The sequence below is a fragment of the Babylonia areolata genome, chromosome 8 (genome assembly GCF_041734735.1).
Source record: "Babylonia areolata isolate BAREFJ2019XMU chromosome 8, ASM4173473v1, whole genome shotgun sequence".
Lineage (NCBI taxonomy): Eukaryota > Metazoa > Mollusca > Gastropoda > Neogastropoda > Buccinidae > Babylonia > Babylonia areolata.
In genome coordinates this window covers 36,925,552-36,941,821 of record NC_134883.1, presented here as the reverse complement: position 1 = coordinate 36,941,821, position 16,270 = coordinate 36,925,552, and the positions used below count along the sequence as shown (strand labels likewise).

General features: G+C 42.2%; 1 protein-coding gene across 6 annotated transcripts in view; it reads left to right on the top strand.

Annotated features, from left to right (window-relative positions):
- LOC143284775 (hepatocyte growth factor receptor-like) overlaps window positions 1-16,270 on the top strand; it is a 231,207-nt gene that overhangs the window by 105,955 nt on the left and 108,982 nt on the right. For all 6 annotated transcript variants that reach the window (XM_076591767.1, XM_076591766.1, XM_076591762.1 and 3 more), the window contains 5 exons: window positions 6,677-6,782; window positions 10,154-10,290; window positions 10,455-10,622; window positions 12,262-12,355; window positions 12,966-13,232. In XM_076591767.1, the coding sequence (XP_076447882.1) occupies window positions 6,677-6,782; window positions 10,154-10,290; window positions 10,455-10,622; window positions 12,262-12,355; window positions 12,966-13,232 (772 nt within the window). The remainder of the gene's footprint in view (window positions 1-6,676; window positions 6,783-10,153; window positions 10,291-10,454; window positions 10,623-12,261; window positions 12,356-12,965; window positions 13,233-16,270) is intronic.

Genomic DNA, 16,270 nt, shown 5'->3' with positions numbered 1-16,270 from the left:
GGTTTTGCCCAGTTATACAAACGTTTTGGCTTCAGTTTGAAAATAAACTTAAAGAAAAATGTGAAAACTGAAAGATTGTCCCTCAGTTTTGAATTTATCTTGTTTGGCACTGATGATATAACGAAAACAGATAATGTTTTTCATTTGATAGTTTTATGGGCAAAATTCTTTATGCATAAGTGTAGAATTAATAAGGTTAAACCAAGTTTACACGCAGCCATAGACTCAAGCACAAGTACACAACAGAACAACAAATACACCTAGTTGAAAGGAATTATCGAGATTTCTCTATTAAGTGGCTACCCTATTTAGATTTAGTGATGGAATATGGATTCTAATCTTCTAAGCCAGAGGTGAATCACCTCACAACAGGTGTGGAAACATTGTATTGACAAATCTTGGTTTGACTGGGTTGTGATTCGGATGTTCCCTGTGATCCATGAGATTTGACTGTTAATGTATGCTGTGAGCTGAGATTGAAAATGTAATGTTCTGAGATCTGTGTTTGTTATTTCTTTGTTGTTGTTGTTGTTTTGTTTGTTTGGGGGGTTGTTTTTTGTGGGTGTGGTTGTTTGTTTGTTTTTTATCTTCTTTATTTCTTACATTCTTGCTTGTTCGTCAGAGTTATTTGTTTCTTAACTAAAAACACCCTTGCAAACTGTCACCATATTATACATGTATATGTGTATTACCGCTATCGCTAAAGGTGGTGTAATTTTTATTCTGCTTTATTGGTGTGGAATTCCATGTGAAATTGTAATGGAGAAGATGTTGAAAAATATAACCTTCTGTACAAGGGAAAAAAGAACAGAAAAAAGCCCTGTCTTACCAGGGTGACTTGACCCTTGCTATGATTAGAGGCTGATGAACAAAATATCTGACCACCCCATTCGTTTTCCCATACGTCTTTATCTCTTTACAAAATAAATGTTTCTTGCAAACATACATTGTCATACTGCTTCTGTTTCAAACATTTGAAAAGCGTTTTTCTTCTCAGGTTATTCCGCAAACCATTAGCATTTACGGTACATTGTGGGACACTGTCCATTTATTTTTTTTCATTCTTGACGGAGTGCAGCCTGTATCGGCTGACTGGACAAAGGGAGTGGGAAGTCGGAAGCGGGGCAAGACGGGGGGGGGGGGGGGGGGGGGGGCGTGGAAAGAGAAGGCGGGGTGTAGGATTTATGTTGACCATCACCATAAATGTTATAAATCGATATATCGTCCGTATAATTTTGACGATCAAAAACAGCCTACCATGGACTGACAGGAACATTAATGGAGAGGGTACGTGGGGGAAGGGGAAGAAGGGGAGGGTAGGGCTATTGGGGAGAGGATCAGGTCATCACACACATCAACAGCGACAAGGGTGCAGGATGAGACGTTAACCGTTTTAAAGATTTAGATTTCCTGATCACAGTCGATAACTGACTGATGGGGTACAAGGAGGGGAATCTGAGGGTACTGATGTGTGTGTGTGTGGGGGGGGGGGGGGGGGGGGGAAGAAATGAAATCCGTAAACCATCTATACAAACGGCACATGACAGGGGGTGGAGGAGGGGAATGAACGATTATTATCCAAACAAGAATCACGCATCAAACTCACGTCCGAGGACAGTCCATGATCAGTGCGGAAGAGACGTAACAAACTCAACGTCAGCTCAGCCCATGCCGCTGGTAGTGTCAGTGTTTGATTCTGGCACACTCTCACTGTCCTGAGGTACGTCACCAGTGTCTTAACTCTTTCCATACGAACGGGCGAAAGAGACGACGCTAACTGCCTTTCACCCGAATTACCATCATCAAAATATTGCAAGCGGAAGGCTCTTATACTGAAGAGGTAGATGTTGACAAAGAATACCACAATTTTGATGACGGAAGCTAAAGGGTGGGTCATTCAGACACCCACTGGACATCCGAGGGGGTCTGTGTAGAGGAGAAGAGAGGACTGGCCGTACTGAGTGAGTTAACGCATGTCCTGCATCCTGAAGTTCTTCCATGGGTCGACTTCCTGTCTGGATAACTTTCCCGGTATAACGTCCCAACTCTTCCCCCCCCCCCCCCCCCACACCCCCCCCCCCCCCACCCCCACCCTTCCGTAGGTCTCCCGCGGGACTTACCATTATCAGTGTCCTAAATCGTCCCCGGGAGACGTTCTGGGACGCCCCCTCCCCCCCCCCCCCCTAATGCTGTTTCGTTCTCTCCCCCCCCCCCCCCCCACCCCCTCCTGCCTTCAACAAAGCACCCGTCCCAAAACGTCCCCCCCTCTCCCGCCTCCCCTACCCCCCACCATGATTCGGCTCTGCGCGCGCGCGCGCGTGTGTGTGTGTGTTTGTCTCTGTATGTGTCTGTATGCAGAATAATACTAATATGATTGAGGCGGGAACAATTTGATCTTTTTGATTAAATTATCATACCCTGTCAGGGGATACAACACTACATGTTATTTCTTTTAAGAAAATGAATTGTCACAAGTCTTTTCTTATTTAATCCATTTATAGTCCTGCTCTGGGGCATGGGTTCAAACCGTTCATATGGCATCTATCATGTGCGGCTAGACTATTAACCAGAATGTACTGGACAGCTGTGTATTTTGCAGTGTATCGTGAAATTACTGGAAATTTCACTAACGTATTTCCAGCATTTGACTTTCGGCAAGTGTCCAAAGACTATCACCTGATTATTACATTTTGTTATATTTTTTGTCATTGCATTAGACAGAACAACATGCTGGACTTCATATTCAAGGACTAAGGTACCCATTTTGCGACGCCTGTAGATATGTGTAACCACAAAACGGCGGCGAAACTGTGAAATTATGCATGCGCATGTATATGTGTTTGCATGCATGTCATGGGAGCTGGTGTGTGTGTGTGTGTGTGTGTGTGTGTGTTTTCAAAATCACCAGTTTTCTTCACAAGGGAAATACATTTTGTCTTGTTTGTTTCAAAGAACGCCGAGATCTTTTAATTTTTAAAAAAAATTATTAATCTTTTAAGTGATTTCTTCAAATCGGGTTTCTTCAGATATTGGTCCTTTGAAATTGTAAAGAGGCAGCGGTCATAAAATCTCATCAAGACATCACAATGCAAAAACGTGACAAATAACACAATCTGAAAACTTTGGGGCTGTGGTCAACGGTGGTCAGCGGTGGTCATAGACCTGGGGGAACATTGACGAGAAGGACCACTGACCTGGTGGAGCAAAGACCCACAAAATTTTGATTTAGGGGAACATAGAGATGACCTATATAAGTTACCCTCCTGTTTCCGATACACTAGGCTTATATGTTTATTTACTTATCTATTTCATTCATTCCCTTCCACCATATATATCACTGGAGAAGAGCTTCAGTGCAGGCTATTACAGTAGTACTACCCTTTTATTTGCATCTGTTAATTTGTGGTGGACGAGAGAGGGAGAGGTGGAAGGATGGATCAAGGAATGCCAGCCCAGAACAACGCCACCCACACCCCCGGCCACACACACCCTACCCCGGACCCCAACAAGATGCGATTTTTCCGTAAATTTACCAAAATCCATAAATCTGAGAGACCCATGGGCCCAATAAAGATCCGTGTAAATCCGTTTTGAAAATCAAGGGCACATATATGTGTGATTGGTTCGTTTTCCATTGGTCGTACTCGCGCGTCGATCCGTATTCTCAAACGGTTTGTATTTTTATTTTTCACATTTAAAAAAAAAAAAAATCAAAATGCGGCGAACTTTATGCTTTAGAGAACCCGTTTGAAATCACGACGCCATGTTCTTCACGTTGTGCACATAAATCTGAATCTGAATTTAATACATCCTAAAACGGAATAGCTCTTCAGTCCGTATATATCCCGTAGTAAAGAGGCTTTGAGAAAAGAGTGACTTCTCTGAGCGCCAAATTCGGACACGTTTCCTGACCGTGGCGGTTGATTGAAGTCAAGTCCGTAGCTGTCAAAATACCGTTCCTGACAGAAGGCGATCTCTACGTGGCACGTGTTGAAACCACTGTGAAAGACACACACACACACACACACACACACACACACACAAACACACGCAGCAAAAACCTTCGAAGCATTTTGACACAATGCTGTGTGTGTGTATATGTGTGTGTGTTAGAGAGAGAGAGAGAGAGAGAGAGAGAGAGCTGAAATTAAGTGACCTGATAACGTTGCAGTACATTTCATGACTGTAGATAGTATTGCTGGTGCACCAGATTCATCCTAATTATGTGCATGTATCACTATATTTTGTTCAAATGTGAGTACAGTCTGTCTCTCATGTGGATGTGTTTGGTAGTTCTACCCTGCTACGCGTTGGGGATGGGGGGGGGGGGGGTAAAAGGGGGGACGTTTTGAGACGATTTTTGAGGAAAGTCGAGGGGGACCGAACCAGCGAGGGGGGGGGGGGGACGTTTCGGGACACTAAAATGACCCCCGGGGAACGATTTAGGATACTGACAAGTCCCCCGGAGGACGACATGGGACACTGACAAGTCCCCCGGGGGACAATTTGCGATACTGACAAGACCCTCGGGGGACATACGCGAGGGGGGCGGGGGTGGGGGGAATTTGGGACATTACATCGGGCTGTTCGATGATGTAGGGGAATTCCGTCGCGTACGTGTACCAGGCGTGTGTGACCTTGATCTATTTTCGTGTGGTGCAGAGGCCTGGGGGCCCAGGGTCTACTCTTTCTGGTTGTTCTGGCGCTGTCGTTGTCATCACTGCGGCCGGATTCCCTGCCAGCAGGTGGGTGGGGTCACAAGTAGAGGGGAGAGCGGCGTCCATCGTCAGAAGGTTTGCTGCAATCTGGACATCAGTAGACTGTGGGACAGGCGTGGCTCGGGAGGTGTCAGTCATTCAACATTCTGTGGAACCTCACTTGTGGCCCTGTTGTTTGCACACCAATCAGATGACGTCATTTTCACACAAAAGTGGGGAGTTTCCTTTCTGCAGGCATTTCCCACACAGCTGTGGATGAACATGAGCTGTTTTTTGTTCAACATGAAACAAAATGGCTTTAAAGGGACCCACCAACACACGTTTTGGCAGTGGCTGCTCTGGAACTTCCATGTAGAGGAACCTGCGTCCTGTGAGCCAGCGTGTCAGTCCGCCTGAACCGTCCCTGTCGCGCTCCATGAAGAGAGCTGGTCGTGGTTTGACACCTAACTTCTTCAGCATGTCAGGGATCTCCTCGATTGAGGAGATGGGTAGGTTCCCTATGGTAAGCTTGGTTGTTTTGATCTCTGTTTCGCCGTCTCTTGTTGAGACTATAAGGGGGTTTTATCGAAAAGTGTCACAGACAGTCCACGCAGAACAACTCCATTTTGAAGTAGATTCGTGCGCGCTTCATTAGTTGCTGGATAAATTCTCCACACCCCAAGTTTTTGCGCTCCAAGAATCAAACCATAACCTGTTCTTTTTTCACAATCATTTCATATTTCTGAATCACAGTGCGTTTTGTCTGCCTCACCTGGTAAATTTCATGCATGAATGAAGACAGGTAACACGTTAGTACTTAACTGACTGAGACGATAGCGATCTATCCATTACGGCGAGAAGAGAGTGATATAAGAAGAAGACAAAATTCAGGGAGGGGGACACTTGGAAAGAAAACAACAACACAACAATCGAATGCTAATGGAAGGGCGAATCGCAGCAATAATACTAAGTTGAACAGTAGAAACGAAGAAGACTGATGATGAGCGAAATCACACGGAGGTCACAAAAAATGCGTCCGACCTCGTTGATAGCCAAGTCATGAATCGACAGTGAAACAAACTATGATGCAAGCCGAACTGCTTACCACAGATGCATATAACATTTTTACTATATTTTGTCTTCAGCGCGTCAGGTTTTATACGGAAGAAAGTAGAGATTATTAATCTTGTATAGCATGCTGATGGGTTCGGTATCTTTTCTTTAATAATATGCTTGGGGAATGATGTCCCTTTCTGTTTTAAAAACTTTGCCTTCCGTCGTTTTTTCTTACATAGTGTATGACTCTTTCACGGAAAGTCGGACATGTATTTTTGTCGATTTTTCTGAATCTTGTGCTCCTCTTTTAGCTGTTTTATCAGCAGTTTCATTGCCATAAATGCCCACATCAGAAGGCATCCAACAAAAACTGACCTCAGTCCCTTTAATCCTCAAACAATGTACCAAATGATTTGCCTCAATAACTAAGTCAGGTCTTGTTTCAAAGCTAAATGATTCTAGAACATAAAGTACTGATTTGGAATCAACAAAGAATGCTGTTTTCGAGAAAAGTATTTAACGGCACATCAAGTAGTTCATAGCTTGTATAATAGCAACAAGCTCAGCCACAGATATGGAAAGATTCTTTCCAATAAAGTAAGAATTTTCAACTTTAAAATCAGCAATAGAAAAAGCCGCTCCAGCATATTTGTCATCAAGAACGGATCCATGTGTGAAAATATGGAGATGATTCTGGTATTTTTCTGCTATGTGTATTCCAGCCGTACTCTGTGTGCGTGCGCGCGCGTGTGTGTGTGTTGGAAGGAGGAATGTAGGATGGAACTTCACCCCTATGGACCCTGAATTAAAGGAGAACAGTGATGTCGTTCTAACGGATCGCGCTATTTCCCTGTCAGCGAGTAAGAGAGTGAGACAGACCGAAAAGGTGGTTATTATTAATCACGTCACTTGTGTTGTGTCAGGTTTGTTTGTGAGACTGAGGTGACGGAGAAAGAGAGGACAGGGACAGTGGTGGTGGTGGTGGACAACAAGTACACTGCCATGTCCGACTCCAACTTCTCTTTTGTTGTAAGTGTATGTGTTGTTGTTGTTGTTTTGTTGTTGTTTGTGTGTGTGTGTGTGTGTGTGTGTGTGTGTGTGTGCATGCATACGATGTGTGTGCATGCATGTTTTATGTGTGTGTGCGTGCGCATGTGTGTGTATGCACGCGCGAGTGTGTGTGTGTGTATGTGTGTGATTATGTGTGTGCGTGTGCACACAGGTGCAAACATCGATATGAATGTTCAGTCCACACACACACACACGCACACACACACACAAACCATGCATACACACACATCACAGACACAGACACATTAACACTTACACACACACACACACACATATGCACGCACTCACGTGCGCGCGCGCGCGCCTACACACACACACGCACACACACACACACACACACACACACACACCTTTTCGCATATACACATTCGCACGTGTATATAATTTCATATTCACGTACGTATATATACACACATAGTCAAGCATACCACATTTGTAGGAGTGTATATTGTTTGGTTGAAAATGCCACGTCTAAACTTATAGCTGAGAGAACAGTTGAGTTCTTAGGCCAGATTTGAAAGAAGCGAGGGAGTCGGGGCGTCGGAGGTTGTCAGGGGGTCTGGTCCACGTCTTTCAGGTTGAGGCAACAATGACAATTAAAGAGTTTGTGCCGAACACCAGCCGAGGATTAATGATTATTGAGCCTACCATTGTTATCTTCATTGTCATCATCATGATTTTTACTTTACCAGACAATCATACAGGGTCATGTCAAGGCTGAATCGAGTATCAGTATCGACCCCGTGTAACGAGAACAAAGAAACAAAAACCCTGATGTATAAAATGGTCAACGGCATTGTAGACATCCCTCCAGACAAATTTCTCAAGAAAGGATCCGGCAGAACAAGATCAAATCATCGACACAAATTTGTCCATCTTAGCTCCTCCTCTGACCCTTATAAATACAGTTTTTTCCCATCAACCATCCCCGTCTGGAACTCCCTGCCTGCAACAGCAGCAGAGGCTCCCTCCTTGGCAGCTTTCAAGAGGGAGCTGAACAAGATCACAGTTTAGTCACCCCCCCCCCACCCCCTTTTTTTTTTTTTTCCCCCCGGAGGGACGCTGCGAGTGACGGTGGGAGAGAGTATGTATACATGCTCTTTCTCATTGTCACCCCCTCCGGAGGAAAAGATAGGTCTAATTAGGTTTTAGTTAGGTATTTACGCCTCTGCGCACACAGGTCATTAATAGTCAGTAATGACGGCTGACCTTCCAATTTGAAGATTGAAGAAAATTGGTACTTGCGCATGAACTAAGAACACGCCTCTCAAATTGACCGTTTCGTCATTTTTTCGCCAGAGGGTTAAAAAAAAACATGAACACAGAGTTAATCATATACATAGGCTAATACACAAAATTATATATAATAACAGGCATACAACCCCTCACCTCCCCCGCGCCCCTCCAAATGCAAACTGACAACTCACTTGTCTTCGGCGCAAAAAAGAAAACAACATCGTAAGAATGCCCTGTAAAATTATTCAAGGCTTTCCAGAAAAAAAATGTATCGGGGCAAAAGAATGAGGCGACAGAAAGAAAAGAACAAACAACAAGAGAGGCAAGGCCTTCAAGACCCACTTGTGATACACTTAAAAAAAAATCTAATCGTTAAAATGTGTTCTGTATTTGTTATTATAAAGCTTCGCGTTAAAAAAAAAAGAAAAAAAGTCCTAACCAGACTCGAATCCCGCGTGTTCTGGTGAGAAGAAACTGCCTTATCCATTACACTATCGTGGCTCCTTAACTGACGTTCTAAAATTTAACATTTGAACATACTTTTTTAAAGGGCGATAAATCAGTTGCGATATTCGCAGTGAGAATGCTGTTTAAATCATATTATTCTGGTATATCTTGGGCATTCAAAAAATCTTTAAGGGCAATAAAAAATTCTTTTTAATGGCTATCGCCGCAATCACACTGCAACATTTAGCCGTTTTCACTAGATCTAGATAGATGTACAAGTTTAGTTACACCCACAGGGAATGTAGTATGACACGGTCGATTCAATTTCTCTTTTATGTTCATTCTAGTTGTATAGTTTTAAAGCTGATATGAAAATTTAGTATTTTGTTAAACTAATAACATGTAGAGCCAAGTACAAGTACTTCTAAACGTCGTAAGAAGTGAAAAGGACTTCATTTTGAGAAAAGTCAAGACTGGACATTTTTTCGTTTCATCGTGATCAGTTCAAGGGTATTAACTCGCATGGTTTACAATTTTTAACTGTGAATTCCAACTGATTCTGGATATTTTTATGGCAGTTTGGGGCATAATCCAGTAAGTGATGAGGCGTTCACAAATCTTTCTCTGAATAAATATTTAACGGTCTCCTTCTCCAACTTTCCATCACATGTTATCGTGCATTGTCCATTGAATATAGGATTGAACGGGCAGGTCAACAACTTGAAACAAAATGGCGTCGTTGGCGTTCGCGAAGAATATGAGCACGCGCTTTGAATGTGTATAAATATGTGTACGCAACTGATTTTTGCCCATGACCTTCAGGGCTCAGCCAACAGATCTGTAAAGTCCACTCGTCATATTGATTTTAGTATTTTCCGAAAAAGACCACTTGGGCGAATGAACATAGTGAAAGCCCTGTACACTGAGAGTAAAACACACAAGGTTTTTATGTATCGAGTATAATTTCAAAATGTAATGTTTAAGATGAGAAAGATCAGTTTAAAGCAAATTAAGTCCCCTAGCATTAATTACAGAGTAATTTCCCTTTTTTACTATCTGCACCAAAACGTTTGCAAAATAAATAAAACTTCCATGCTTAGCAAATGAAGTTCCTGTTTGAACAAAAAATGATAATAATGACTGCTCTTGTTGTTGTGTCAGAATATCAGATCAAAGTGCCAAGTTTAGAGAATACTAAAAATATAAATATAACAGTAAATGCAGTTTGCATATAATTAGGCTTCATTTTTTTATTTTTTTGTGCCCATCCCAGAGGTGCAATATTGTTTTAAACAAGATGACTGGAAAGAACTGAATTTTTCCTATTTTTATGCCTAATTTGGTGTCAGCTGACAAAGTGTTTGCAGAGAAAATGTCAATGTTAAAGTTTACCACGGACACACAGACACACGGACAGACACACACACACACACACACACACACACACACACACACACACACACACACACAGAGACAACCGAACACCGGGTTAAAATATAGACTCACTTTGTTTACACAAGTGAGTCAAAAAAGAATTTCCAGAAGGCAGGTAACTGGAGGAGTTCACAGCAACCAAGTATTCATGAGATCAGCGGAAGAGAAACAGAAAGCTACAGATGTCTCAGTGTGCTAGTCACTTTTTGCAGGAGCCCAGAGTTGCGGACTTGGTCCCCAAAACCGGCCCAAGATCAGGGGGCACTACTGTAGCCATTAAGGGCGCGCATATGGATACCGGGAGTGACGTGTCAGTGACCATCGGTGGAGGAAACTGTGAAGTGATAAAGTGAGTGCGTTTTGTGTGTGTGTGTGTGTGTGTGTAGTTGTGTGTATGTGTGTGATGTGTGTAGGTGTTTGTCTGTGTGTGTGTGTGTCTGTGTATGCGTTGAAGGGTACATTTTGTTTTCACTGAATCGCAACACACCAACCCGTTTTCCTTCACTGTCACAGACGCAATCACACAGTGCTGGAATGTGTGGTACCCAAGCAGTCCGGGTCTGACGACCAGGCGGAGGTGAAGCTCAACTTTGGCGGTCATGAGCAAACCAGCCCAGAGCCGTTCAGATACGCCAATGACCCCATCATCACCATGATCGAGCCCAAAATCAGTATTCTCAGGTCAGTACTGTCTGTCTGTCTCTTTCTTCAAAACATTCAGCTGTTGTATCACTGCTGACGCTACTCTTGGGGATGTTTTTCTATTTAAGATGCATACAATTCTTTAAAAAAACCTTTTTTTTCAGAATTTAGTTCAAAAACAGTAGAAAGAGAAATCAAAAGGGAATGGTAAGGGAGGTAACGAGGAGGGGGAGGTTGCTAACTAAAACTCAAAAACTTCAAAACAATGCTGCCCGTCTGACTCAGAGTCCCACGTACTGATCGCATTTCTCCTCACCTCCGCACTCTGCACTGGCTGCCCATTGAAGCGAGAATTAAATAAAAAGCTCCATGTCTGCTGTTTTGCTTTCCACTCCGCAGGACCCACATATCTTTCTGACCTTAGCAATGTTTACACTCCCGCAGGAAATCTCCGCTCTTCCCCTGACTGTTACCTTTTGAAACTTCCTCGTGTCAATACAAGAACCTATGGTGAACGTTCTTTCTTCTTTGCTGCTCCTCACATCTGGAACAACCTTCCTCATCATATCTGTGGATCTGATTCTATTTCTGCTTTTCGCTCATCGCTAAAAATTCATCTTTTTAAAAACTGTCTATAAGCACTCTCAGCTTCCATGTTCTCCAGCACCACCCATGTCAGCTCACTTTGGATGAATGAAGAGTGGGAAAGGGAGAGTGTGTGTGTTGGGAGGGGTGGGGGGGGGGGGTGAGAAAGAGTGGTCATGAATGATTTATGTAACTTGTAATATTTTTCTTTCATGTAAGCTCTTAGAGAGAAAGGGCGCAAAATAAATGTACATTATCATCATTATTATTATTATTCTTAAAATGTAAGCGGACCGCAGTGATACATATAGGTTTTTAAAAAAATCAAAGGCTAAAGATACAAAAATTTCCACGATGCCGTGATTTAATTTTTACTGGCAGAAACTATGAAGCCATGCTACTGATGTGATATTCGTAATCTGGATTGTCTGTTGGTATCATGCAGTAGTCAACTTTTTGTGCGAAACAGAGAGAAATGTTAATGATGATTGAAATATTCACAAGAACGCAGTGTTCTGGACATGCGCGGAATAATTTTGTCTTTATGTATAATATGTGTAACTCCGAATTCAGGCATACATGTCTGCATAGGTATGTGTATCGTTACGCAAAATAAGGTAAAACAGTATGAAATGTGATTTGACACGTTATGATACAAAAATGTATGTATGTATACATGCATTTATATATTTCATGCCTCTATCTGTCTATGTCTCTATTCACATGTGTGTTTCAGATTTTGGCTTTGAAAATAATGAAATAAGACATACAAAAGATACTTCACATGAACCTTATTCCGTTCATGTAGTGTTTGTTTGGTTGTGTTTTTTTGTTGTTGTTGTTGTTGTTGTTGTTTGGGGGGGGGGGGTGCGGGGGGATCTCGTGTCATGTGTGTATGTGTAACAAGAAATAGAAATTAAAGCGTTTATATAAAATGTTCCACAATGAAACAGAAAACTCTTAGACTTGATGAAGAGAAAGAAGAAGAAAAAAAAGAGAAAAGAACGGCGCCTTGCTGATTGCAATAGACAACCAGTGTGACGATGCACGGCTAAGTGTCAAAGTGTTACAATATTGCTGTGGTTCATGGCAGCGGTGGCACCACAGTCACAGTGATAGGGATGGGTCTGGACCTCATTCAGAAACCCCACTTCTTCCTCACCTACGGCGGTCACTTCTTCACACAGGTCAGTTTCTTACCGTGAAAAGTGTGTGTATGTGTGTGTGTGTGTGTTTTCTGTGTCCGTGTATGTAGATTAGTATGCTTATGAAATAGATTCAGAATGAGAATCAGATTTCATTTGTCCTAAAATCTCAGCAGGTTTACAAGACACAGTCTTACACAGTCTTGTAAAAAAAAAAAAAAAGTGTATATGTGTGTATTTGTTTATGTGTGCTCTTTCGCGTGCGCGCGAGTGTGTGTGTGTGACTAAGGGAAAAATCCATTTATAAGGAGCGAGAACTCAAGTCTTTTAAACAATAACATGCTAATGTGTGAGAGGGAGGGTCGGGAGAGGGAACGGAAAAATACCTGGGTAGTGTCTAAATTCGTGTGTAATGCAGATGGATGGTTGTTACCTGAATGGCGCGCGCGTGTATGTGTGTGTGTTTGTTTGCGTGTATGAGTATATACAAGTTATGCTTGCAGATACGCTCACACACTCGACCAAACCTTCAAACATTGCACTCACACCAAATTTTACAGCACATTCTTACTCTTTTTTTACCCCTCCACCCACGAACATCATACCCGTCTTCCATCCTTATCCTACTGTTCTTACCGCGTACCCACCGAAGACATGCGAGATAGAGAACACGCTGGCCATGGAGTGCCCCGTGCCCAGCCTGCGCTCCCCCGTCACCAGTGCCGGCATCCACGTGTCGGTGGACAGCCCCCTGGAGCTGCACTACGGCTTCTCACTGGACGGGGTCAGCAGCCTGAAGAACGTATCACACGAGCCCAACTTCGGTCCCCTGCTGCTGTACCCGGACCCTGTGCTGCACAAGTTCCCTGGTCACGACCACACCAAGCTCTTCTCCGACAAGGAGCTGCTGGTGGTGAATGTGAGTCCCGGGGAGCGGGGAATAAGGATCGGGTGCAGGTGGGAGGGGAGGTTGCGGGTAGGATTGTAAGGGTGAGGGATGGGTGGGTTTGGGATCCAGAGGAAAAGCCAAACGAGAGCAATAAAATGGTCGTTCGGACCTGTTCTGGCTCACACACCATCCACAGGAGATCAACATCAGCCAGTCACTGCTAAAAACTGTGGTTATCTTCAGTTTGTGAATTAGCTCAAACAAGCATCACAGTATTTTATTATTGTATATTTCTTCTTCTTCTTCTAATTTTCTTCGTCTCCTACCCATGTTTCTCTTATGCTTCTTTCTTTTTGTCCACTGCTCGGATTTCCTCCCCTCCTCCTCCTCTTTTCTTCATTTTCCTTATCATTGCTTTCCTTTTCTTCTCAGTTTTGTACTTCTTTTTTTCTCATTCTTCATACTTGTGCACTACAACTCCTTCACTGACCCCCGCATTTATGCGAAGGGGATTTTATGGACGTGAACTTTTGTTTCTTTTTTTCTCCCTTTTTTGAGACACCTATTTCTCTCTCTCTCTCTCTCTCTCTCTCTATATATATATACATACATACATACATATATACACACACACACACACACACACACACACACACACACACACACACACACATATATATATATGAAATCCGCGTGACATCGAATACGGTCTCGGAGGTGAGCGTACATCGATTACAGCCGCTACGACAATGAATTAATGGGATAGAAAATATACATGCACTGTCACATTGCTTTCAAACGAAAGGATTAAAAAGCACATCCACATCAAACACACACACACACACACACACACACACACACAATGTGCGTGCACATACACACACACACACACACACACACACACATAATGTGCGTGCACATACACACACACAACCTGTTGATAAGTCCAGTAGGAGTGTTTCCATAATGCGACCTAGATATTTTATTTTTGTTGTTAATCATTGTTACAGATATCCACGGTTGTTGGTTCCACTGTTCTAGTTTATTATTTCTTTGTATATCCCCTTTTAACCACTATCCCCACCCCAAAAACCCATACACAAACACGCACACACAGAACAGATCTAATTAAAAAAAATTCCAAGTGAAAAGACGTTAAATTAAAGAAAACACACACACACACACACACACACACACAAACACACACACACACACACACACACACACACACACACACACACACACACACACACACACACACACATAAACAGCACTCGTGCACGCATGACATACCATAATGTATCCTCAACACATCTCAGTAGGCGATAGCTGAGACAATTGTCAGTGCTTTTGCGTGCCTCCTCTATCTCTGTCTGTCTGTCTGTCTGTCTGTCTGTCTCTCTCTCTCTCTCTCTCTCTCTCTCTCTCTCTCTCTCCCCCCCCCCCCCTTCAGTAAGGGGCTCTGGCCTTATCTGAATAAAACATTCGTTCGTTCGTTCGTTCGTTCGTTCTCTCTCTCTCTCTCTCTCTCTCTCTCTCTCTCTCGCTCTCTCAAGGCGGTTGGAGTGATATTCCTTGATTTCACAAAAGCGTTTGACTTAATCAATCACGAAATATTGCTTCAAAAATTGAAATGTTATGCTATTGACGATAACTGCTTATTGTTTCTCAGGTCTTAACTAGAAAACCGTATTCAGTCTGTTCACGTGGCTTTATTTCTTCCAAAAGGCATGTTCCAAGAGGAGTACGACAAGGGTCAATTCTAGGCCCTCTCTTATTTTCCTTGTATATCAATGATCTACCTTTATCAGTCCAACATGCAATATGTGATACATTATGATACAATATGCTAGTCACAATGTTGACGAAATTAGTTATCATCTGAATGCCAACATGAAATCTGTCGAAAACTGGTGTGATGCTAATGATATGGTCGTGCACCCTGAAAAGACAGAATGCATGTTAATTTGTCCTCGTCAGAAAAAACAACAACAGAACATGAAAGAAACACAACTGAACATAAAATATAAAGACAATATTATTAAACAAGTTACTAAGCATATGCTATTAGGCGTTACTATTGATCAAAATCTTTCGTGGGAGGAACATATTCATTACATTATAAAACAAGTATCATGTAGTGTATTCCAATTGTCACAGATCAAACAATTTCTTGATAATCATTTTAGACGTGTGTTTTACTTTGCCTATATCCAGTCTCGTTACTCAGCTATTGTTCGATTATTTGGGGTAAATATCCTCCTTCTACATTAAAGCCACTTTGCTCTTTACAAAAACGTGCCATTAAGATGATAAGTCATGTAAATACCACAGACAGATCTGTGCACAATATGTGCAGATAACTTCAAATATTACCAGTTCATCTACTTATTAGATATATAACACATTGATTCTTATGCATAAGATTGTTAACAACGCATGTTCACAATATTTAAAATAATTATTTTGTTTCCAGTTCCAACATAATGAGACAGAGCTATTGTCCCCAAACCTAAAATTGATTTATTTAAGATGAGTCTCTCATTTAATGGCAGCATAGAAAGGAACATGCTTCCAAAGACATGTCGTCAAATTCCAGCCATATCTCTTTTTAAAACTAACATAAAAATATTTTTATTCGATACTTTTGATTAACCTACTCGCGGTTTCTTTGCAAATGCTTGCTTGTACTCAGTCCACTAGCTGCCATGCCATGGTGAATGAAAAAATTGAATGTATGTGTGATCGTGCCAGCAAATGAACAGTAAGTGCGAGTGTGTGTTCGTGTGAGTGTTTTGAGTGTGTGGGCGTAAATGTGTACGTATGTCTTTGTTTCCTTGTTTTATAATGTGTGTGTGTGTGTGTGTGTGTGTGTGTGTGTGTGTGTGTAAGTACGTACGTACATGATAATGTACGAATTGTTCTTTTTATTGCTTTGTTACTTTTGATAGACTATTCCAGTTACTATTCTTATTCATCGTTCTTGTTATGTTATTTTATTTCATTGTTTTATAATGTGTGTGTGTGTGTGTGTGTGTGTGTGTGTTTGTGTGTGTGTAAGTACGTAC